Raw genomic sequence first — 20481 nt, forward strand, 5'->3', positions numbered from 1 at the left:
TTTCTTCCCGAAGAAGATCTTCATAATTCCTTCTTTTCATGTGTATTCCTTTATTTTTTAATTCTCCATTAGCACTTCGATTCCCAGAAGCCAAATCAGTCACACAAGAGGAGCAGCACCAACACTCACCAACTTCTAAACCAAACACTAACAGTTGGCCAGCAACAGCACGGGGGAAAAGACAATGGATTCGAACAAAGCGAGAGAAAAAAACAGGTGCAGAGAACCTGAGTAATACTACACAGAACATGACACTGGTGACACACAGATGCCTCAATCAGTTACCAAATCACTGCTAGGCCAGATACAGAGCCAAGAAGGATGCAGATCCGAAGTCCAGAGAAAAATAGGTCACCCTTTACGTTAGACATAAAATAAAGAATCAAACTCAAAATAAAGAACCGTACCCTCTGAAACAGATTTACCAACAACAAACCTTTTCATATCCAGAACCACTTCCTTTTGTAATTCAGGGGCCAGGTTAGAAATGAAACCAGACAAACTGGATCTAAGCCAGTGACCACTGTCTGGACTCCAGAATATGTAGTGCACAAACAGGCCTTGGTCTATAGCCATAACCTGGGTGGGATGAAGAGACATTACAAACTGGAGATAGAACCAGTTTGAGGGAGGATTGAGAATAAGACCTTAATGTCTGATTGAGGATCAGCATAAAGTGAACCAGGTCAAATTCTAAGTAAGTATCTGCGCATAAGCAGAAAAGGGTCTATAACCTGAATCTCATCCCTTCTAACTAAAGCCACACGCAGAGATCAGAGCCGAAGCCATAGCCATAATCCTCAACAAAGCCTGATCTAGAAATGTAACCCCTGCCCTTATTTGAGACTGGTAACCAGACCACATCCAGAGAAAGCAGCCTTCAGCTGATCAAACAAAACATCTGGACTTAGGCGCCTATTAGGATGGCGGACGGACGCAGGTCCGTCCGCCACCCCCGAGGTGGAGGGACCGTCCGCAGGGGCAGCGGCGGTCCCTCCGATGGAATTAGGATGTGACCGCCACCCTGGCATGTCCTGAAGCACATCCTAATATGGCTGGCGGTGTCTGATGGACACCGCCACCATATTAGAGCTTTTCCGCCACAGTCGGAAGGCGACCGCAGCGGAAAAGCGGTGGACGGTCTTCCCGTCCGCCGATGACCCCCCAGCCATCCTAATGTGGCGGGGGGTCTTTCCATTTACCGCAGCGGTGAATCCGCATCCTCCGGGCCGGCGGTGGCTCCCGCCGGCCCGGAGGATGCGGATTCACCGCAATCCTAATTGACCCCTAAATGCAGATCAGTTAGCAAACAGTTTTAACCCCTTGGCTGCGGGGGTTAATCCCCCGCTGTGCTGGGGAGCGCGCAGAGCGCCCCGGTGCTGATGACGAGCTCAGCTCGTCATCAGCCACGGTGCTCGTGTGCTGATGACGAGCTCAGCTCGTCACTGCCACACCCGTTTCCTTAGAACGCTCAGCACAGCGGGGGAATTATCCCAGCGTGTGAGCGTTCTAACGGCCATGACGAGCTCGTCATCAGCACACGAGCACCGTGGCTGATGACGAGCTGAGCTCGTCATCAGCATGGGAGGGGTTAAAGTCAGACGCTAGAACCAGACCAGTCACCAAACCAAAACCAGGAACCACAGAAGATTCCCAACCATTCAAATGGACTCTGCTCTCCCTATGAAATCTTGCCCAAGAAGCCAAATTAGACCCAAAGTCAATCCCCGGATCTCTATTCAGAACAAGCATGTGAAACAGAACAGATACCTTTGTCAGAACCAATTTCTTGGTAAAATCCTGAACTAGGGACAGATATTGAACCGGACAAACCACAAAGCCGGACACCGCAGAAGCTAGGTACACAATAGGCATCCAGATCTGGAACCAGCACTTAGACATGCAGCAATACAGCAGTCAGTGAGGCTGAGCAGAAGTACTCATTGGATGAGGTACTCCAGGTAGAGGAAGGAAGAATGGTGGCAGGGGGTGGGAGGGCTCCTATAAGGAGCAAGGGCCCTCACCCCCCAAGAGGTGTTCATGTTTCATCATAGGGCAGCTGCTGGGTGAGCCGGCGCTGCAATGCCCAACAGGCCCCGCAGGGGGGGGGGGGCTTTTTGCCAGAGGTCATTAGTGTTGTTTGCCAAAGGACCCTGGGTGAAGGGGTGTGGGGCGTGTTCGAAATGAGTAGAGTGGAAGTGAGTGTCTAAAAACAGCTAAACGAGTCACCAAGTGCTTTGTCAAGAATGACTTCTGGTTCAGACCTGGCCAAGATAAGGATTTCCTGAACATGCACAGAATTAGGTCTATGTTCTATAGTTCACATTTTTGCTTAAAACCATACATTGTAAACATTTTGGACACTGACCTTTTATACGCTTCCCACTGGAAACATCTGTAGAGAAGGCTTTGAAAAACTGTGGAAAAAAAGAAGAAAAACGTTTACACCCATCTTACTATTTCTTGTGACACACAAAGTTATGCTAGGCAAAATACAGTTCTGTGATTGGACCGTCTACTAGTCTGCCACAAGTAGGTGGTTTTGGATGGTTAAAGACTACAGGCTAAGAGGGGCACTAACTTTTTTTTTTATCTCAAACCTTACTAAATCATCAGGTCAGGCCCTACCTCAATAGGCATGCAACCCACAGTCTTCAAGAAAACACTTGAACATTGCGGTAATGCTTTGGAAGGTCCATAAAGGACTAACTAACCCATAATGCTCCTTGATTTCCTTTGTCTCCCATGGATACTGAAATTTCAAAGTTTGCTATTGTAAAATTTCAGTTGTGCCTAGGTCAGGCAGGTGTAGGCTATTGGACAGAACAACTACCTGTTTGTTGTATTTCTGAAAGCCACCAGACCCTTTGAGGCTTTTGTTTAAGAATCAGTGTTGGACGGTTCATGTGAATAGCGCCATCATTGGTGCACTCCTTCCTATCGTCTACAACGACCTTTCTCTTTCCTACCTACGTTGTTGACTCACAGCATAATCTCGGAGTCTAATCTCTGTCAAATAAGCACATGGGCAGATGAAGCATTCTGACAAACTGACCATATGCAGCACATTTGATATCTCAAAACCTGGAGCCTTAGTTATGATGTGTTTGCAGCACAACAGTAAACATTTTCTCAGTGCCTACAAGGATGACTAAACGATCCCTTCTTCCAAACAAGAGACAAAGCTGGACATTATTTGGGGTTGCGGTGAAATGATATGCAATGGCTCCTTGTAAAATATGGGGGGGCGGGGGGGGGGGGGGGGAGTCCTGTACCAGTCCTACCCAGGACTTGGAATGTACAGTGGTACATTAGGGCACAACTGGGGGTAATGTCACCGCTAGACTCAAGAGATGACAGTTTGAGACATTATGTGATTAGAAACTGCAGTGGAGCTGTCCAAGATCATTTTAAGCATTCCTTCCATCACTTTGTTGTATCACATGACCCAAGTGTGACGGGTATGCCCAGACATGGGTCCCATGCTTGCTGTGATATAAGACTCAAGCTATACTTCAATGATAAAGCCTGAGTAGGTCGATTATGAGTTGCAAGTGTTCTAGTCAGGAGGGGACCTGGCAGTTCAGACTGAACTGTTCCCATTGGAGTAGGACCAATGCTCTTTTGCATATGGCTAGAGCAGCACAATGGGTAAGAAAAACAAAGGACTGGAATGTGGCCATGGGCCATCATCAGTGGTTGAGATTAAGTCAGGCATTCCTTCAACCCGTTTTTTGTTTGTTCTCAAATGGGAACTATTTGATTTCTTCCTCTCCTGATATGCCCATATTGGCACGTGCAGACGGACAGTTTGTTATTTTCTCCTCGTATCCTCATGGACAGCAGGAGCCCTCGCTAACCCATCTTGAGATGCCGGTGCAAAAAAGCCATTATCCCGACCCTTCGAAGTATCCCCTTACACAAGAGTCCATTGCAGTTTTAAAGCCAGAAGCATTACAGAAGTGAAGTTGAGAACAGCAAGTATATACTTCCCTATATTTTCTTACCTTAACGATACAGTGATAGTGGCTACCGTGGAGCATTGAGATACAACCCAGTCCACCTCAACCCGTCACAATATTCTCATGTGGTAAAAACCTTAATCACTATCCCTTTTGGGGCTCATTATAGGAGTCAGCCTCCATCCCATCTTCTCTTTATATTTTCATACACAACTACAATCATGCCTGTAAACTGTCTGGTCATCAGTGATGCTTCCATTACTACTCCTTCCTGAGATCCTGTCATGTGTGAGGCCTCTACCCTCTCCTATCTTTTCAAACATTGTTGATTGACTTTAAGGCCAGAGGTGGCTACTGCCAAATTAAATTGGTGCGGCGATTATTCTGACCCACTACCAGCCACTGATAAAAGGCAGCAGTGCCATTAAGCTCAACATAAAAGTTCCCAATCCTGGTCCATTTTAAACAGTGTTTACATGGGCCACGAATGAGCGCCCTGGAGAAGAGACAGTGCGAGTTTCCCACTATGCCGGTCAGTGAGTCAAAATTAATTTAAAGAAAAAATTAAGTGTACATACTCACTGCCTCAATGTTTCTCTCTGACTCGGCAGTCTGAAGCTCTCATCGCAGGCTCTCAGAGTCAACTCCCATATCTAATCCAAACACTGTTCTCATGCTGATAGTAATATCAATCAGCATGACAGAAGCACCAGGATTGGTTGTAGAGGCCTTGCTCAATGCTCCTTTAGGCACTTGGGGTCTTTGCCTGCTTTCCACTAAGCTGCCCAACACAGCTCCGGTTGGAGAGTTTTAAAGTGCAGATCAGGCTGGCTGTTGCAAGACAGCTGGCCAAAGTGGCATGCACACTTTAAACTGAAGTGCCCACCACCCCTCCCTGCTGCTGCCAATCTGCAACAATCGCCCACTCTCAGATTCGGCTCCACTGCCAGAAGAAATTAAAAATGATAATAAATTCCTTTTATTTTTCATGTTTACTGCACTCGCAGAATGAGGGGAGGCAATGCTCCTCTGCCCTAATGGAGGAACCGCCGCGGAAAAGATAGTCTCAGAGAAATAATTCCAACTCCTTACAGCACACGCCAAAGGAAGCTGCCGAAGTATATATTCCAATAGACACTATATTCAAAAATCACAACTATCATGTACTCAAAGGCCCATGGCTGCAACACTATAAACGTTGCAATACTTACCTGCCCTTTCCCAATGCCCACTACAAAACTTGCCAGCCCCATTTTCCCACCCGTTCTGAAATATCTTCATCCCTGAATTCACTTAGCCATCTGCCTGTCCAACACCAGCCACACCTTTCCATCACCTCATTGGGGCTTACTCTAACCGTATCTGCTTTCTCATACTCCCTCCAATACAGCACCCTTTTGCCTGCTCTATGCACCCCTCAACGCACACTACCCATTCTTCTCCCTGTATTTGCTTTTTCTTAAGTCCCTTCTAGGAACCCAACTCAATCCAGTCCTTTATCAATTTCCTCTAGTTCCCCATTCTCAAACCCGTCTCCCCTCTACCATCTCCGCCTTCAATCTGGCCAGAAATGCCACATCATTCGGCCTTTTGCACCTGCTCTCTCACCACCTACTCTTCACCATGCCCGCTTTCTCTTTACCCTGCTCCACCTCTGCCAACCCTCCAAGCATTTCCTTAATGTCAACCTTACCTTCAGGGTCGGATATGCAGTCACTTCGAAATTGGTACATCCGCGTGAGTGAATATTGCAATCCAGCACTGACAGGTACACAGCCGGCCTCCAGTCTGAAACCAAAAACAGAAAACAGATTAACAAATCCAGTATAACTGAGCTAAAGTGTAATTTCTGCATCCTTTACCAAGGGCCATGGCACCTTCCTTAACCAAACCTCTTCCTCTGGCAGCGTGACAGTCATGCCATAGGGTGTTCACACAGAGAGAATGGATGGGGTAGGATCATAGTAGTTAAGGTCAGACGGAGAAGGATAGTCAATTAATATGTGGTGGCACTGGAAGCATGGAAGAGATTTTGTAAGCCTAACTTCAACGGCATAGAGATCATGGCGAAAGAAGTCACATCACGGCAGCCGGATTGTGGGGTGTTCTCGCCTTGGCAATGGGAAGTTGGGAATTGTGCATTCTTGCCTGCTCTGCAGGGAGTGGGCTACTAAAGTAGGGAAGAGGCACTAAAAACGCAGTTGTTGAGAGACAATGCCAGTATAGGAGCACCTACCATAAATTGTCGAAGCTGGGAATGACTGTGTCAGAGCGCCGTTCATGAGAGAATAAAGGCAAGGGAAAGCATAACAGTCAAAGGAAAACATAAAAAACAAGAATTGAAAATGCAATAGGTCTTTTAATTAAGTTAAAGCCATTTGCTTTGCTAATGGTATTGTATAGCAAAGCAAATGGTTTTAACTTAATTAAAGGCGAGACCTATAGCCAGTACACCTGTATATGATGAATGTTTTGAGGATCTATGGAATACAACTGCTTGGCCTCTGAATTGTGAACGTTCTCTCACACCAAAGTGCAAAAACACTCATCAAGTAAGTTGATCAGAAGAACTCAACCATGTACAAGACACAGGTCGCTTTAAGTAGCCTTAAAGAAAGTTACATCTCACAACAGGAGTTTGTCCCTTTATTTCAGTGTTGTGTGGCAATCCAGCAGTAAAATGTAGCAACCAATGATGCAGAGTGTGGTTTTCTTCTTTTATTAGTCCCTAAAGAGAGTATGCAGCCTCCAGATGCTTCTATAATCATATTGGCCAAGTACTTTCAGAGCCTCCATCTGCCACTTCTCATAGAAGCACTGGGGAGGGAAGTAGTTCATTGAGTCCAGTACCTAAACTCCCCCATGCCTTCCCAGCTATGTGGAGGCCAAGTTCAGCTGTTCCGCCAGGTGAAGATCCCTTGATGCTAGAAGACATCATCCCAGCCCCTGTACTGATCAGGCCCCCACAATCGATTCACAGCAACGTCTCTTTCTTCAGCCCCTTACTGATATAGGTGACCATCCACATTGCATAGGTTCCATATAGGAACTATGTACGCCTATGACCTCCATCACACAAAGAGAATTTATTAGCATGTCTGCCACAGTACAAATGAAAACCATATTTGGATATTTGGCTTGATCCCTCCATATATATATATTGCCAAACATTAAAATCATACAGTAAGTGCATTATAGGCTAACTATTGAACCCTCCTTAGGCTAACCTGATATGTGGTGATGGGTAAACTGGGGCCACAGGTTGTGCAATGATTCTTGAGGTTGTTGGAGTGTAATGAACAGGAAAGCTGTATCAAGTATGTAAGAAATCTGCGCTTAAAGGGTTTAGTATTCACTGTATACTGACAGCTGTGTTAATAATGAGGCTGGCAGGCTGAGCGGCTCCTATTAAGGTCTTAGTCCCCTTCCTTCACCATTAGTGTGGGTGAGTAAGGTTTCCTGTGCACGCTTAAAGTGAAGGGCATCTTGTAGTTGTCACTCTGGTAGAAAATGATAAGACGGGAAGGCATTCGGAATCAGAAGTGGGAAGCCAGAGCAATGCTCCTGTCTGCGGCCCTCTGTGTGTGAGTGAGTGTAGAAGTAAAAGAAGGCTCACCAGTCTCAGGATGTGGATTGTGAGACCATATAGGGCCTCCCCCCTGCACATCCATTCACAGACAGGCCCTGCCTCCATCTCCCAATAGTCTCTTGAGCACGACCTTTGATGAACCAGTGAGGGGTTTCCAACATGCACACCTACGAAGGGTTTGTGATAGATGCTCATGGGCCGCATGAAGTTGTCTTGTAAAATGTATTTTTTTTTAGATAAACCCCTACTGTAGAGGGAGACAGCAGTGGGGCTAGCTCGCAATGTGTGGGGGCCTCCAGTCTTTAGGTCGAACAGCAGGGCTGCTCTGAGCACGGGACCCAAATGAAGTTATTACTGTGCTATGCGGTGCCTGAAGCAGACTCACGACAGAACTCTTGCTAGAGTTTGACACAGTTCAGCTTGCTGTCAAGTGCTTGCACATAACCATCGCCCAGATAGTCATAGGTTGAGACCACTCAGCTCACAGTGTGAACCATACAGCAAGCCCCCAATCCCCAGCCACAAAGAACTCAAGACAGGAACTGAAGACGTTCATCTGGCTCTGCATTGTTTACAGCAGACCCTCAACAAAACTCATGATAGAGGTGTGCAGTGCTTGCAGAAGCGCCTCTCATGCCCAAACACCTCCAAGAGTTATCATGGAAAGTTGAGAGTTCAGCTAAATGTGCAGTGCTTGCAGCAGGGGAGTAACACAGGCCCCTGTGATGCATGGGGGGCCCAACCCTTCACGAGGCCCCCATTGAGCCCAAGGCACATCTGTAAGATATAGAAGACAGGGGGAGAGGATGGCACCATTTTGCCTTATGCCCCTGGTTTGCAGCTGACCCTCCTACCCCCTCAGAGAACTCACGAGAGGTTAACACATTCCATCTCTCTCTGCAGTGCTCGCAGCTGCCCCACACACATAACTCATTATACTAGAGTTGACACAGACTGCTAGAGTTGCGCTCGTTTCCTTCACAGTCTCTCGCCAGATCACCACTGCTATCCTCGGGAGTGGATGACTTTGTACAGAGAAGCATATTTTTTTAAAGTAAACCCTCCACCTGAAGCCGGCCCTGGACCACGAGTACTCGAGCACAAAGTGAAAGTCTGGACCGGACAGCTACTCAAGCACACAACAAGAGAGCTTTCAGCGGGAGTTAGTACAGTAAAATCATGACAGCGCCGAGATGGCAATCACTTCTGCGACCATTTCTAATATTTCCAAGAGGCACTGATGTTCTATTTAATTCTTAGATATTGAAGACTGTTTGACCCGCACTATAAAAGCGTACAAACGTCCAGCTTTTCGACTGCACTACCAAGACGTGGACCCTTTACAAAGATGGCCGGTCAACTCTACCTGTCCAACAACCTACCTGCTTTCTCATTGGTTAAATGCACTGTCAGTCATCTGATGAATGAATCCCTTCCTGTTCGGAGCATTTACAGAGAAAAAGACCTGCTTTAACTGCATAGAACAGAAAACTACTAGCCTTGGAAACAGCGAAGCGAAACACAAGGTAACATGAATGGTTGTACTGCTGAACATCGGATTTGGTATTTAACACCAGCTATTGCTCCTTAGACTTGTTTGTATGACACTGAGGGATATAAATCAGAATCTCTGGTTGGTATTGCACGCTAGTCGTTGTACTATTTTCGCTCTTCTACATTACCAACATGGAATCATCTATGCTGTGCTTGGGAGTATAGTAATCACATTATTTAACAAGTAAAAAAAAGCGGGAGGAATCCAAAACAAATAGCAAGTAAAAAAAAGTGAAAGCGCGAGGAATCCAAAACAAATAGCAAGTAATAAAAGCATGGCCCACCGATTTCTTGTCTTTATGGGGCCAAGTGTTTGAAACACATGGCCCCATAAAGATAAGAAACCTTTTACGACGTGAGGAGGGCAGACAAGCCCGTCCAAGTGGGCCGTCTGTAAAATAGAAAAGTCTACGTCACATAAACCTCTTTTCCAATGGCTGGCCACCGCTTAGCATAAACGGCGACACCAGCCAATGGAAAAGAGGGGCGGGACTCAAAGCCCGTTACTCTAAAACATAAAATCTCGCCGAGTGAGCTGCCCATGTGTGCAGCCACGCTAGCCGAGACCTACAAAATTGGTGTGCACACGAAAATGGAAAGAACTGTCCGACAAAAATTAAAACTAATATACCTCCTTTTGATTGAGAAGCAGAAAGGGCCAGAAGAGGGGAGGACGGATTCTTAAATGATGGCTGATTTGGACACAGAATGCTAAGACTCACCCGGAAGTACAAACGTCAAGGTGCTGCTGTGAACACAGGCCGAAAACACTGGTTAGAAATGGTTATTATTATTTTTTTTTTTACTACTCTCAGAAAAAGATTTGCTCTGCGGATCCTAGCTAGGGGTCTGTAGGTCCTTAAGGGTACAGAATTCGTACTCTGGGGTCTGTGACCGTTTAGAAAAGTAGACAATAAATGCTCCGTAACAGTGAAGGTATTTGAAAATGGAGGCTAACAATTAGGTTGCTATCCTTTGATTTGTAGGAGTAGCAAAAAGTAAAGCAAACAGAATCTAGTATGGACAATGGGTGGTCAATGTGATATGCTGTAATGAAGTATATTGTTTTGTCCTTTAGAAATGCAACATTTTGCAGAGCTAACAACCTCTATCAAAATAAAAATTTCTATTTTTGTGTTTTTGTTTGTTCATGGACAAAGTAAAAATTTTCATGATTTCAGTCTTTGTTTGATATAGACGAGTTTCTCTATTTAGCTTCTTGCCCAAGTGGAATATTACACGTGTATACCTATTACCAACACAAAGAGGTGTAACTCCATTCCTCTTATCTGGCAAGCAGATTAAAAAACACGGCCAATGTTTGCTTTTATTTACGAAGTACTTAAGAAACTAGTAAACACCAAACTGAGCAGTAAACCTGAAACAAGGATGAGAAGAAGCTGAGGCAACAGCAAAATGGAGAGGGGATAAGAAAGAAATCCCAGACAGAGGGGCAGACGATTGGAAAACAGGATGCCCCCTTACCTCCCTCCCCACCACTACAATGTTGTTACCCCGACAACCATGCCAGTCAGTCGTGCTTAGACATTCAACGAAGAGTTGAAACAGTGGCAGAGCAGTGGAAGAGATAAAAGCCAGGGGCGGCTCCTCCATTAGGGCGGGAGAGCGTTGCCCAACTTCTTTCTCGCAGTGCGAGAAGCAGAAACATAAAATTGTATTTTTAATACCATTTTATGTTTTGGCTTCTAGCACTGCGAGAGACCAGAAGGCAGAGTATGCCTGGTTGGGGGCGGGCGGGAGGGTATGCCTGGTTGAAGGCTGGTGGGTGCGTGGGTCTGGGAGGAGTGGCTTGCGCACTGTTGTTTGCCCTGACTGTTTGGTCGGCCCTCTGGGGTCGACCAAACCAGTCATGTGCACTCTATAGTTTCTCTATGTAGGCTAAATGGCCTCCCTACGCGCTGTCCGCACCAACAATCACAATGCTGCTATTGCAGCGCTGTGACAATGCTGCTATTGCAGCGCTGTGACAATGCTGCTATTGCAGCGCTGTGATTGGCTGAGGGGAGGGAGGTTGTATGCTTCCTGTTCCGGGAAACCCGGGGCGCAGGACCCAGCCAGGAACTAAGGCGATGCGGGACCCAGTAAGGTAAGTTCCCCCCCCACACCGTGCACGAACCCCCGAGCGACTACCCCACCCACCCACCCGCGAGTCATATGACACACGACTGCTAAAAGCCCCATCAGGTCTTAATGGGAGGCTTCGCTTTTTCATTCCAGCATCACTCTACCAGTAAACATTGGTGGAAACTGTGGCCCTTCCTCCCTGTTCAGTTCAAATAACTGTTAAACCAGGGGAATCCACGTTTTACAAAAAAAAAAACGTTTTACAAACCAGGGGAGTCCAACGCTGCTTTAGGAAGGCCTGTTCCAGGAAACATTCCCTAAATAGGCCTTCACTAAGCCAATGCATCTTTTTTAGATTCGTTGCATGCAATGTGGCATTTATTCAGCCTTCAAGGACCCAGGTTAGACATCCTTGCATTAAACACTCAAGTCAAAGCAGTAGTAAGAAAAGTAACTTTGCTCACCTGCCTTGGCAAAATATAACACACTAGAGAATACAAAAAAGTGATGGATGGAAGGCTTGAATTATTCTCAGCCACTGGTAATTATTCAGGCCACATCCCAATCCAGCATATAACATACTGCCCTTTTCCGTTCTTCACACTTTTTCTTCTACACAAAGCTCCAACAGCCCTTGAAAAAGCCTTATAAATAAATCATTCATGGATGTGCCTCACAGAAAGGATAATGATAGAGCCCCTCCATAAAAGAAGAGAGAATTTCAACCAATTAGCATATTTTATATCTATTTGCTGGAGTCTACCTACTTGACCCACGAAGAGGAGTTAAAATCATGGTGGTACTGTAGGACTTGTTTCAGGTCTGAAGGAGCGCTTCCAAGTATTCGGTGCAGACAAGTGAGTAGCTGTTATGTGAAGGTTCTAGTTATGTTAATTATTTGTATCGCACATGTACCATCCATGAGTCAATTCGGGCATTGAGGGAGGCAGGAGAAAAGGAAAAGAGAGAACAAGTTAGGTTTTATGAGGAAATCACCTTGTGTAAAGTTTAACCTTCCCCCAAATGCTGATAAATCACTGAACATAGTGATAGGAGGTATTTGTAAAGTACAAAGTCAGCCAGTGCCTTGACCTCTTTGTGCTGATGATTGTCTGTGCGATTATGGTCCTGAAATCTCTTCAATCCAGTCATACAAAGCAGTTTCAGTAGATTTAAGTCTATAGACAGAATGCCTTTTAGATAAGACTTCTACCAGTTCCGAGGACCCGCCATCTACCCATACAAGCCGTTAGCGAATCTCCTCTTGTCAGCATTGTTGTCCTTTGGAATCTACCCAGAATACTTTGAGTGGTCATGGAAAATCTCATCACCATAGCAAGTACACGTAAAACAAATAGCCTCTTATGAGAGATCAATGTAAACGCTCAGCCCCCAGATCAATGTTCAGCAACTTTTGCAAGATTGAAAAACAATGTTCATGGCTTCCTTGTTGTAGTTCTACACAGGCCATATAATGTTACATCCTAAACATCCTCTGCAAGGTCTCTAGCCACCTGTTGAGGTCCTCCCGGGGCTCCTTGCTCCTAACCAGTGAAAAGCTCGATGAAGTCAGTTCGAGATGAGTTAGTGATTACACTTCTTTAGCATGTCTACTCTTCTCAAGAGCCTCTCACTCTGCAGGAGTGAAATATTTGCAGAAGTAAGCTTCAGATGAGTGAGGTATAAATGAACTTCTATAGAATGTGTACTCTCCCCTTAGGGCGCCTGGCTCTCAGTGTATGAGATGAGGAGGTGAGCTCTTGAGATTAGGATTTGTGTGATATTCCTTTATCAAGCAATTTAGTGGTAGAAACTGGGGCTTCAATCACAGAGACTTCTGCTAATTCTGAAGGTGGAAATAATTTCACCGAAACCCCTACTGAAATCACGTTAACCACCATCTATAACACCATGATGGCAGACCGGGAAGAAAGCAAATCTGAGAATCTTCGCACTCAAGCCACCTGTACTAAACTGAAAAATGCTGTTCGTCGAGCAATAAAGACTACAGCTGAAACTGCTGACAGAGTAACTGAAGCTGAGGCACGCATTTTGGCTCTGGAAGAAGAGTCTATGTCCCAGAAACAAGAACTCGAGAACGTTAAAGCCCACAGGGACGACCTTTCCTACAAATTAACGGGCCTAGAAAATCAGGCCCTTAGAAATAACCTACGATTTCTTGGTATTCCTGAAAAGAAGGAAGGGACTGATGTTAGACAATTTGTTATTGGACTTTTAAATGAGGCTTTTCCTGAATTAACTTCATGGAACTGGGCAAAAGAAATCCAAAGAGCGCATCGCTTCCCCTTCTCTGTTAAAAAACCTCGTCAGGGTGAGACCGACTATCCTCGGGCAATACTTGCTAGCTTTAACAATTTCCTCGCTAGGGAGGAAATTTCAGCCTTAGCCAGACCCGAGAAAAGAGCAACTGCAAAAGGATGCACATTTTTTGTGCGGCCGGACTTCTGTCAGGCCACGGTGGCCCAGCGATGGCATCTGAGACAACTAATACCTGATTTCCAGAAAAAAGGGGCCACCGTCTACCTCCAGAACCCAGCCAAACTGAAAATTATGTGGAAAGGGCAGACAAAATTATTTTTATCAGAGATAAAGGCTAAGGAGTTTCTACATACACTATAAAATCTAGATTGCTATTAGGCAGGATATCACGTGATCATTTAGCTTGGAATATCACTATATCAAACTTAACTACCAAAGCATTAGGGCTCTAATTGAGTTTAATCTTTGTCTGCTTCCCTTTTTCTTTTCTCTTGTGGTGTGCGGAGCCGGAGGAACGCGGCACTCCATACTTTACAGGAACTGAGAGTTCCTGAGCCTCATGTGTGGGGGAGGGGGTGGGTGGCTGGTCCTGGACCAGAGGGTGGTGGTGGTGGTGGTGGTGGTGTGTAATGCAGCAATAATGGCTAACCCAAGCATCATAAAACAGATCACTTGGAATCTTATAAGCCGTAAGAGTATTAAGAATCAATTAAAAAGACTATTGTTCATCCTTTTTTTTAAGTCTCTAAAGTGGGGAGAAAAATTAAAATTTGCTCACTAAATATTAATGGCCTGAATGATTTAAAAAAGTTAGGGATTTTGCGGCATTTGATTCAATCCCTGCAATTTGACATTATATGTCTACAAGAGACACATATCCCATGGTCCAAAAGAAGTCTGCTGAAAAACCTGGATCTTGAGCTTCTAATTTGTTCTAAACAAATGGGAACAACAAGAGGAGTTGCTATTCTCATAAAACAAAGAATTGGGAAATGTGTTAAAACTCTAGGTGATAAATGGGGGAGATGGGGACTAGCGGAAATTGTTATTGAAGGGACTAAATTTACTGTCGGTTCTATATATGTTCCAAACTTAGACGATAAAGAAGTATTTAATCTAATTAATTCTGAGTTAGCGGAGTGGAACCAACCCCTCATTCTGTGTGGAGATTTTAATATCAATATCGAAGCCAACTGTAACATTAGGAATATTTGGAATTATAAAGGCCGCAAGATCCAAACCTTTAGAGCTCTCAGGGATTTAATTCTGGGGATTGGACTGATAGATATATGGAACAAGCTAAGACCCACGGAGCCAGGCTTTACTTATTTTTCAGCTCCACACCAAAAATTTGTTCGAGATTACTGAAAATATAACTATAGATGTTTTACCACAAATTGTCTCCGACCATAACCCTATTGTACTAGAACTAGTACTCTCTCCTCAGGATTACCCTCAAAAAAGGCAATGGTCATTTCAAAGAAATTTACTCTTAGATCAGGACTATTTAGCTCATATGGATACGACCATAAAGGAGTTATTTTTGCACAACAATAATACGGCCTCAATACAGACAGTCTGGGACACTTTTAAATCGATCATAAGAGGTGAGACCATGAGCTATTCGCAATATCGTCTAAAAAAAAAAAAAGTCGAATTTAAGGCCGCCTTGAACAAAGTAAGTCAGGCGGAATTAAAACTAGCCTCTTGTATTAAACTTGGTTCTAATGTACAGGAAGCCCAAAAAGTTTTATCTTTTGAGCGGTCAGCTGTCTATTCACTCATGGCTGAGCAAGTAGCAATGAAGTACAAATTATTTAAAAAAGACTGCTATGAATTAAGTGAGCAGACGGGTAGAATATTAGCGCAAAGTCTGAGGCAGAAAGCAACTATTACTGAAATAACTAAAATTATTGATCAAGATGGTGCAAGTCAAGAGTCCAGGTCTGGTATATTGAAAGCATTTCGGGATTTCTACCAATCTTTATATAACAAATCGAACAATGACACTAGTATAAGGAATGATGCATTCAGTTATCTGTCAAACCTAGATTGCTCTTCTTCTCTTACTGAAGATCAAGGAGTAGTGTTATCCGCTCCAATCACCTGGGAAGCGATAGAAAGGGCTATTCTTGGATTACCCTCTGGTAAAGCTATGGGCCCGGACAATATCCCTTTAGAATTTTACCGTATCTTTCGCACTGTTCTGAAACCGGAGTTGTTAAAAATATTTCAAGAAGCATTTTATGGTCGGTCTCCTCTTTCATGGTCACTAGCAACCATAGTTGTATTAAAAAAAAAACGAAAAGATTCTATGGATCTTGGGTCATACCGACCAATTTCTTTAATAACTTCTGACAGTAAGATCTTTTCTAAAAATTTGGCAAATAGGCTAAACGATCTGATGCCTAATTTAGTAGCTAAATTTCAACACGGCTTTATAAAAAAGAGAGACACAACGGATCATATAAGAAGAATCATTGCCCTCTTGGATTGGGCGCAGATTTCGGGATCCCCAGTCGGAGTGGCCCTACTAGACGCCGAAAAGGCGTTTGACAGGGTCGACTGGGGGTTCCTCTGGCGTGTCTTGTCTTGGAAGTGCTTCCCCGTGGAATTTATAATGGCCCTGAATGCCTTATATAGCGAACCGAAAGCCGTAATTCGAATAGCTACTGATATTTCTACCACACTGTCAATAACAAGGGGGACCAGACAAGGGTGCCCTTGCTCACCCTTGTTATTTGCGCTCTACATAGAACCATACCTGCAAAAACTCACAAACGAGGACAGCATCCCCCCGGTTATAATCCATCAAATAGGATATAAAATCTAAGCCTACGCTGACGATGTTGCGATCGTTACATCGGACATCACCTCGGCATTTCCTAAGATCATAGAACTAGCTCGTGAATTTGGCCTATACTCGGGCTATAAATTGAACATTGCAAAAACACAGATAATTCATTCAGTTGCCGGCTCACCAGCTGGTCTGACACTATCAACTACGGCTATGTACCTAGGTGTGAAATTGTCCACTAAAGTAGAAGATACTTTAGGGCTTAATCTCGATCCACTACTTGCATCTACCAATAGATCTCTTGAAAGATTAAACAATTTACATCTCTCCCTTTACGGCCGTACTAAAGCTGTTAAAATGCTTTTTTTCCCTAAATTTCTTTATTTTTTTCGAACCATACCTTTATTGTTCCCCTCTAGCTTTTTTATAAAACTAGATAGAATAATCTCAAGATTTTTATGGGTATATAAAAGAGCCAGGAGGTCCCTTAATTGGTGCACCCTACCTATGCTTAGAGGAGGGTGGGGAATGCCGAATTTTCGTCTGTATTATTTGGCCGTATCGCTTAGGCTCATGAGTGTCTTAATCTTTCAAGGGAGAACTATAGAGGAGTTTACATATCCATCAATTTATGAAATGATTCTTGGTACTCAAGCACGTCAATGCCTAGTACGGTTCACAGAACCAAGTTATTACAAAAAAACAAGATTTAAAGATATGTTAACGGCTTTCCAGATATGGAAGCAATTTAAGAAAAGATTTTGTTGGAATAGTAATTTTAGCTATTACACACCACTATTTGATAACCCGATGTTACCAACAATATTTACAGATCACATTGTGCAACGTTGGCAAGGCTCTAACATATCCCGATTAGGGGATCTTTATCAGGATGAGCAATTTGCAACTTTTTTGTGTTTGCAGCAACAGTATAATCTTCCGAAAGCCGATTTCTTTAAATATCTGCAAATACGCAGTTTTCTCAATACAAAAAATCTATTGAACACTAATAAAATTAAGAAAATTGATGTATTGGAATGTTGCCGGAAGCAAAATAGAATTGGGGAGATTTACCAGACAATGATAAACCGATCAGAAGACAATCTGGAATTATTTAACATAAAATGGCAAAGGGATTTGGGTATAGAGAATATCAATGTATCTGATGCACTGGCACTCTCTGTTCAAGTTTTGCATAACGGATCCTTAAAAAGCCAATTCTTTATGAGTTTATTTGACCTATACTATACCCCTGCTAAACTATTGAAGTGGAAAGCCAATAGAGGCGACAAATGTAGGCGATGCGGTTTTCTTGGTGCAAATTCTACTCACATGTTTTTCCTTTGCCCTAATCTAACCCAATTTATCTCTGAAGTACAAACGTTTCTAAATAACATTATGAGTTCACCAGTAATACTTTCTGCTGAACTAGTAATACTTGGTATCCAATAAAACCCCAATAGGCTGCTGACAGGTGCTGAAGAAGCTTTCTTATTTATATCTATGTCTATTTTTAGATATTGTATAACATCGCGTTGGCTTGACGCTGATCCTCCATCATTTTTCCAGTGGCAATCTAAATTGTTAAATATTTATCAATTAGAGAAAGCTGTGTATTGTTTAAAGGGGAAGAAAAAGAAAACTTTTGGCTCAAAAATTTGGGCCCCTATTTATAATTGGATTAATTGTTAAAAGACCTAATTTATGTACATATGTCAACGTTGTCAAAAGTGATTCTTAGTTGTCCTTAATTTTTATTTTTCACTATTTGTCTGATCTGTAATGCTCGGCTAACTATTTATTTGCTGCTATAAAATTCAATAAAAAAGGTTTTAAAAAAAGAGATTAGGATTTGTGCACAACAGAGTCCAGAAAAATGGACATAGTAATTCCATACATCAGGACGGAGCCATTTTTAGGGCTCGCCTACCAATGCAGCGCATGCGCTGCTCGCTTGCGAGATCTATTGTCGTAGTCAGCTTCGGAAGCGGGGTGGAAGCTCCACCCATGCTTCTGATTGGTGTGGTCCAAAATGCATGATTTTCATTTGAAGGAAGGCATGTTTTGTTGCCTCCCGGTCTCCTGCTTGCGTGCCTGCCCGGACAGGTGATGTGCACGCATACAGCTCGCCACGTTTCAGAACACCCACATGGCACGCTTTCACTTTCCCTCCCTCCGTCTGCTCCAGATCATCTCAGAAGCTCCCGGGGACCCTGCACGGTGTCAGCAGTCTCTGAGTTGGCTCACTGTTCTGTGATTCTGGGCAAGTCACTAATCTCCGTCTCTTCCGCCTTGCTTATTCTTTTCCCACAGTTGCGCTCTTAATTTTTTATGGGCTTCACGAGGCGGAGGGCAAAGTTTGCCGCACCGCCATTTTATTTGGAGCTTATGCTGCCGCGCCTTTTATTTCTCTGGTGCGGCTTGTTACTTTGCGCCTAGCGCTTAGCTGCTGCACGCCCGCCTCCCCAGGGCGGGCGGCCTCCTGCTCCGGAGTGCACAGATACCAACTCTGAACTGAGTGACGGCCGAGAGAGGTGATGCCTCGAGCTCCCTGGCACCTCACACACTCTCGTCAAACCTCTAGCCGCCTCGGGGGTCAGTCTCTCTCTTTCCTCCCCAGTCACTCCAGCTCCGCCTAGTCTTCTGTCGGCTCTACAACTCTAATGTGCTTCCTCGTCTCCTCTGGCTGTCTGCACGTCTGTCACCCACGGGTATGCACCTGTAAACTGTCTTTTCCGGGAGCCTATACCTCGGGAGAATCCGGGATTCTCAGTTTCTTGCCTGTCTCCTCTCTCAGCCCTAGCCCTGTCCACCGTGAGACTGACAGTAGTAGCTCAGCTGACTGCTGCCTGTGTCCGCCTCACAGGGAAGGTGCGCGCAGGGAGGTCAGGTTTGCACAGGTTACTATAACCCCTACACTCCCATTGAGAGAAACTTTACTGTAACCCCTTCCTTTCCAGGGTGGGCAACTTTACTGTACCCTGACCCAGCAATGCAATAGGTCTCGCGTTTTTTTTTTACTTACAACGCAGCAGATTGGTAATGGCGCTAATGCGTCTTCTTTTTGAAATGCGGGCAATGCTGTGGAATCATGTCAAAGTGGTGCCCTTTTATAACATTTTGTTTCTCCTCTTTTCTGTGCAGTCTTTTTCCCAGGGTTAGGCTGGGATCAGTTCTTTAGTTAGGAATTGAATTTAGACTACATTACCCAGGATGCTCTAGTATGTATGTTAAACATCTCGGCGATCACTCCTGGAGCCATGGGCACATATGGCCATCCTTCATATTGGCATCGTCTAGTTTGAAAAGTAAAATTTGATTTCTGCTCTACGCTTCGGACTATGATTTATAATACCTCGAGCTTACCTAGCCTACATGAGCGTTGAACTGGGTTCTGGGAAGAGGATAGAAGCTCTGGACTGCGGGAATCTTTGGGCAGATACAAGCACGCTGTGGGAATAGAGCATGCCTTCTTCTTGTGTTGGCAGTTCAGTGGACTGTATGAGGCCCGGGGGTCGGGGCTGGAGCTAGACATGTAGGTGTGCAGGAGTTCGACACAGCTCACTTGTGCATTGCAGTGCAGTGTGTTCCACCTTCTGCTCAAGGCGGCCAGGCTTGTTCAATCTGCATTATTCACGTCTTGCAGGAAAAGCGACACAGTGGCTGCTGCGAGCAGCATTGGGTTTAAAGTTACATTCTAGTGCTTCTTGGAGTGAAATTCACAAGAAAAGCAGATTTGTAGGTTACCGAATGTAAACAATGACCTAGCCGATTGAGCAGAACCGTTTCATCATGACGCCAGAGAGTTTTGAAAGTAGAGTTTTGTTTTTTCAGGCTATTTAGTGTTCAACAGCCGAGACTGCTATGTAACTTGGCTCGAAGTGCTATGATGCAGTCTAAGTGTTGATAGCTCCTAAAGGCCTTTATTCACATTACAATTAACATTTACTCACTCTCCATATGTTTTCAAGACACAAGCTCAATTTCCCTCTTTTTCCTTTATTTTTTTGTGTTTCTGTACATTATGCTGAAAAATATAAGTTGCCAAACATCGTTTTGCTTTGGTTCCCCAAACTCATTCATTTTTCACTTCATATCCACAGGATCCCAGCCTTCAATTGTATATAGAATAGACTGTCAAGTTTAAAAGACAAATGGCACGAGCAGCAGAACATCCTGTTCCTACATTTTCCATAGCAATCACAAACATCCGT

The 20481-nt window shown here is 44.3% G+C and overlaps 1 protein-coding gene across 1 annotated transcript in view; it reads right to left on the bottom strand.

Moving 5' to 3' along the window:
* The window catches only part of QSOX1 (quiescin sulfhydryl oxidase 1), a 350420-nt gene that overhangs the window by 168871 nt on the left and 161068 nt on the right, over nucleotides 1-20481 (bottom strand). The window contains exons 2-3 of the mRNA XM_078643550.1: nucleotides 5656-5750; nucleotides 2369-2417 (exon numbers count right to left, since the gene is read on the bottom strand). Of these exons, the coding sequence (XP_078499676.1) occupies nucleotides 2369-2417; nucleotides 5656-5750 (144 nt within the window). The remainder of the gene's footprint in view (nucleotides 1-2368; nucleotides 2418-5655; nucleotides 5751-20481) is intronic.

The sequence above is a fragment of the Lissotriton helveticus genome, chromosome 1_1 (genome assembly GCF_964261635.1).
Source record: "Lissotriton helveticus chromosome 1_1, aLisHel1.1, whole genome shotgun sequence".
NCBI lineage: Eukaryota > Metazoa > Chordata > Amphibia > Caudata > Salamandridae > Lissotriton > Lissotriton helveticus.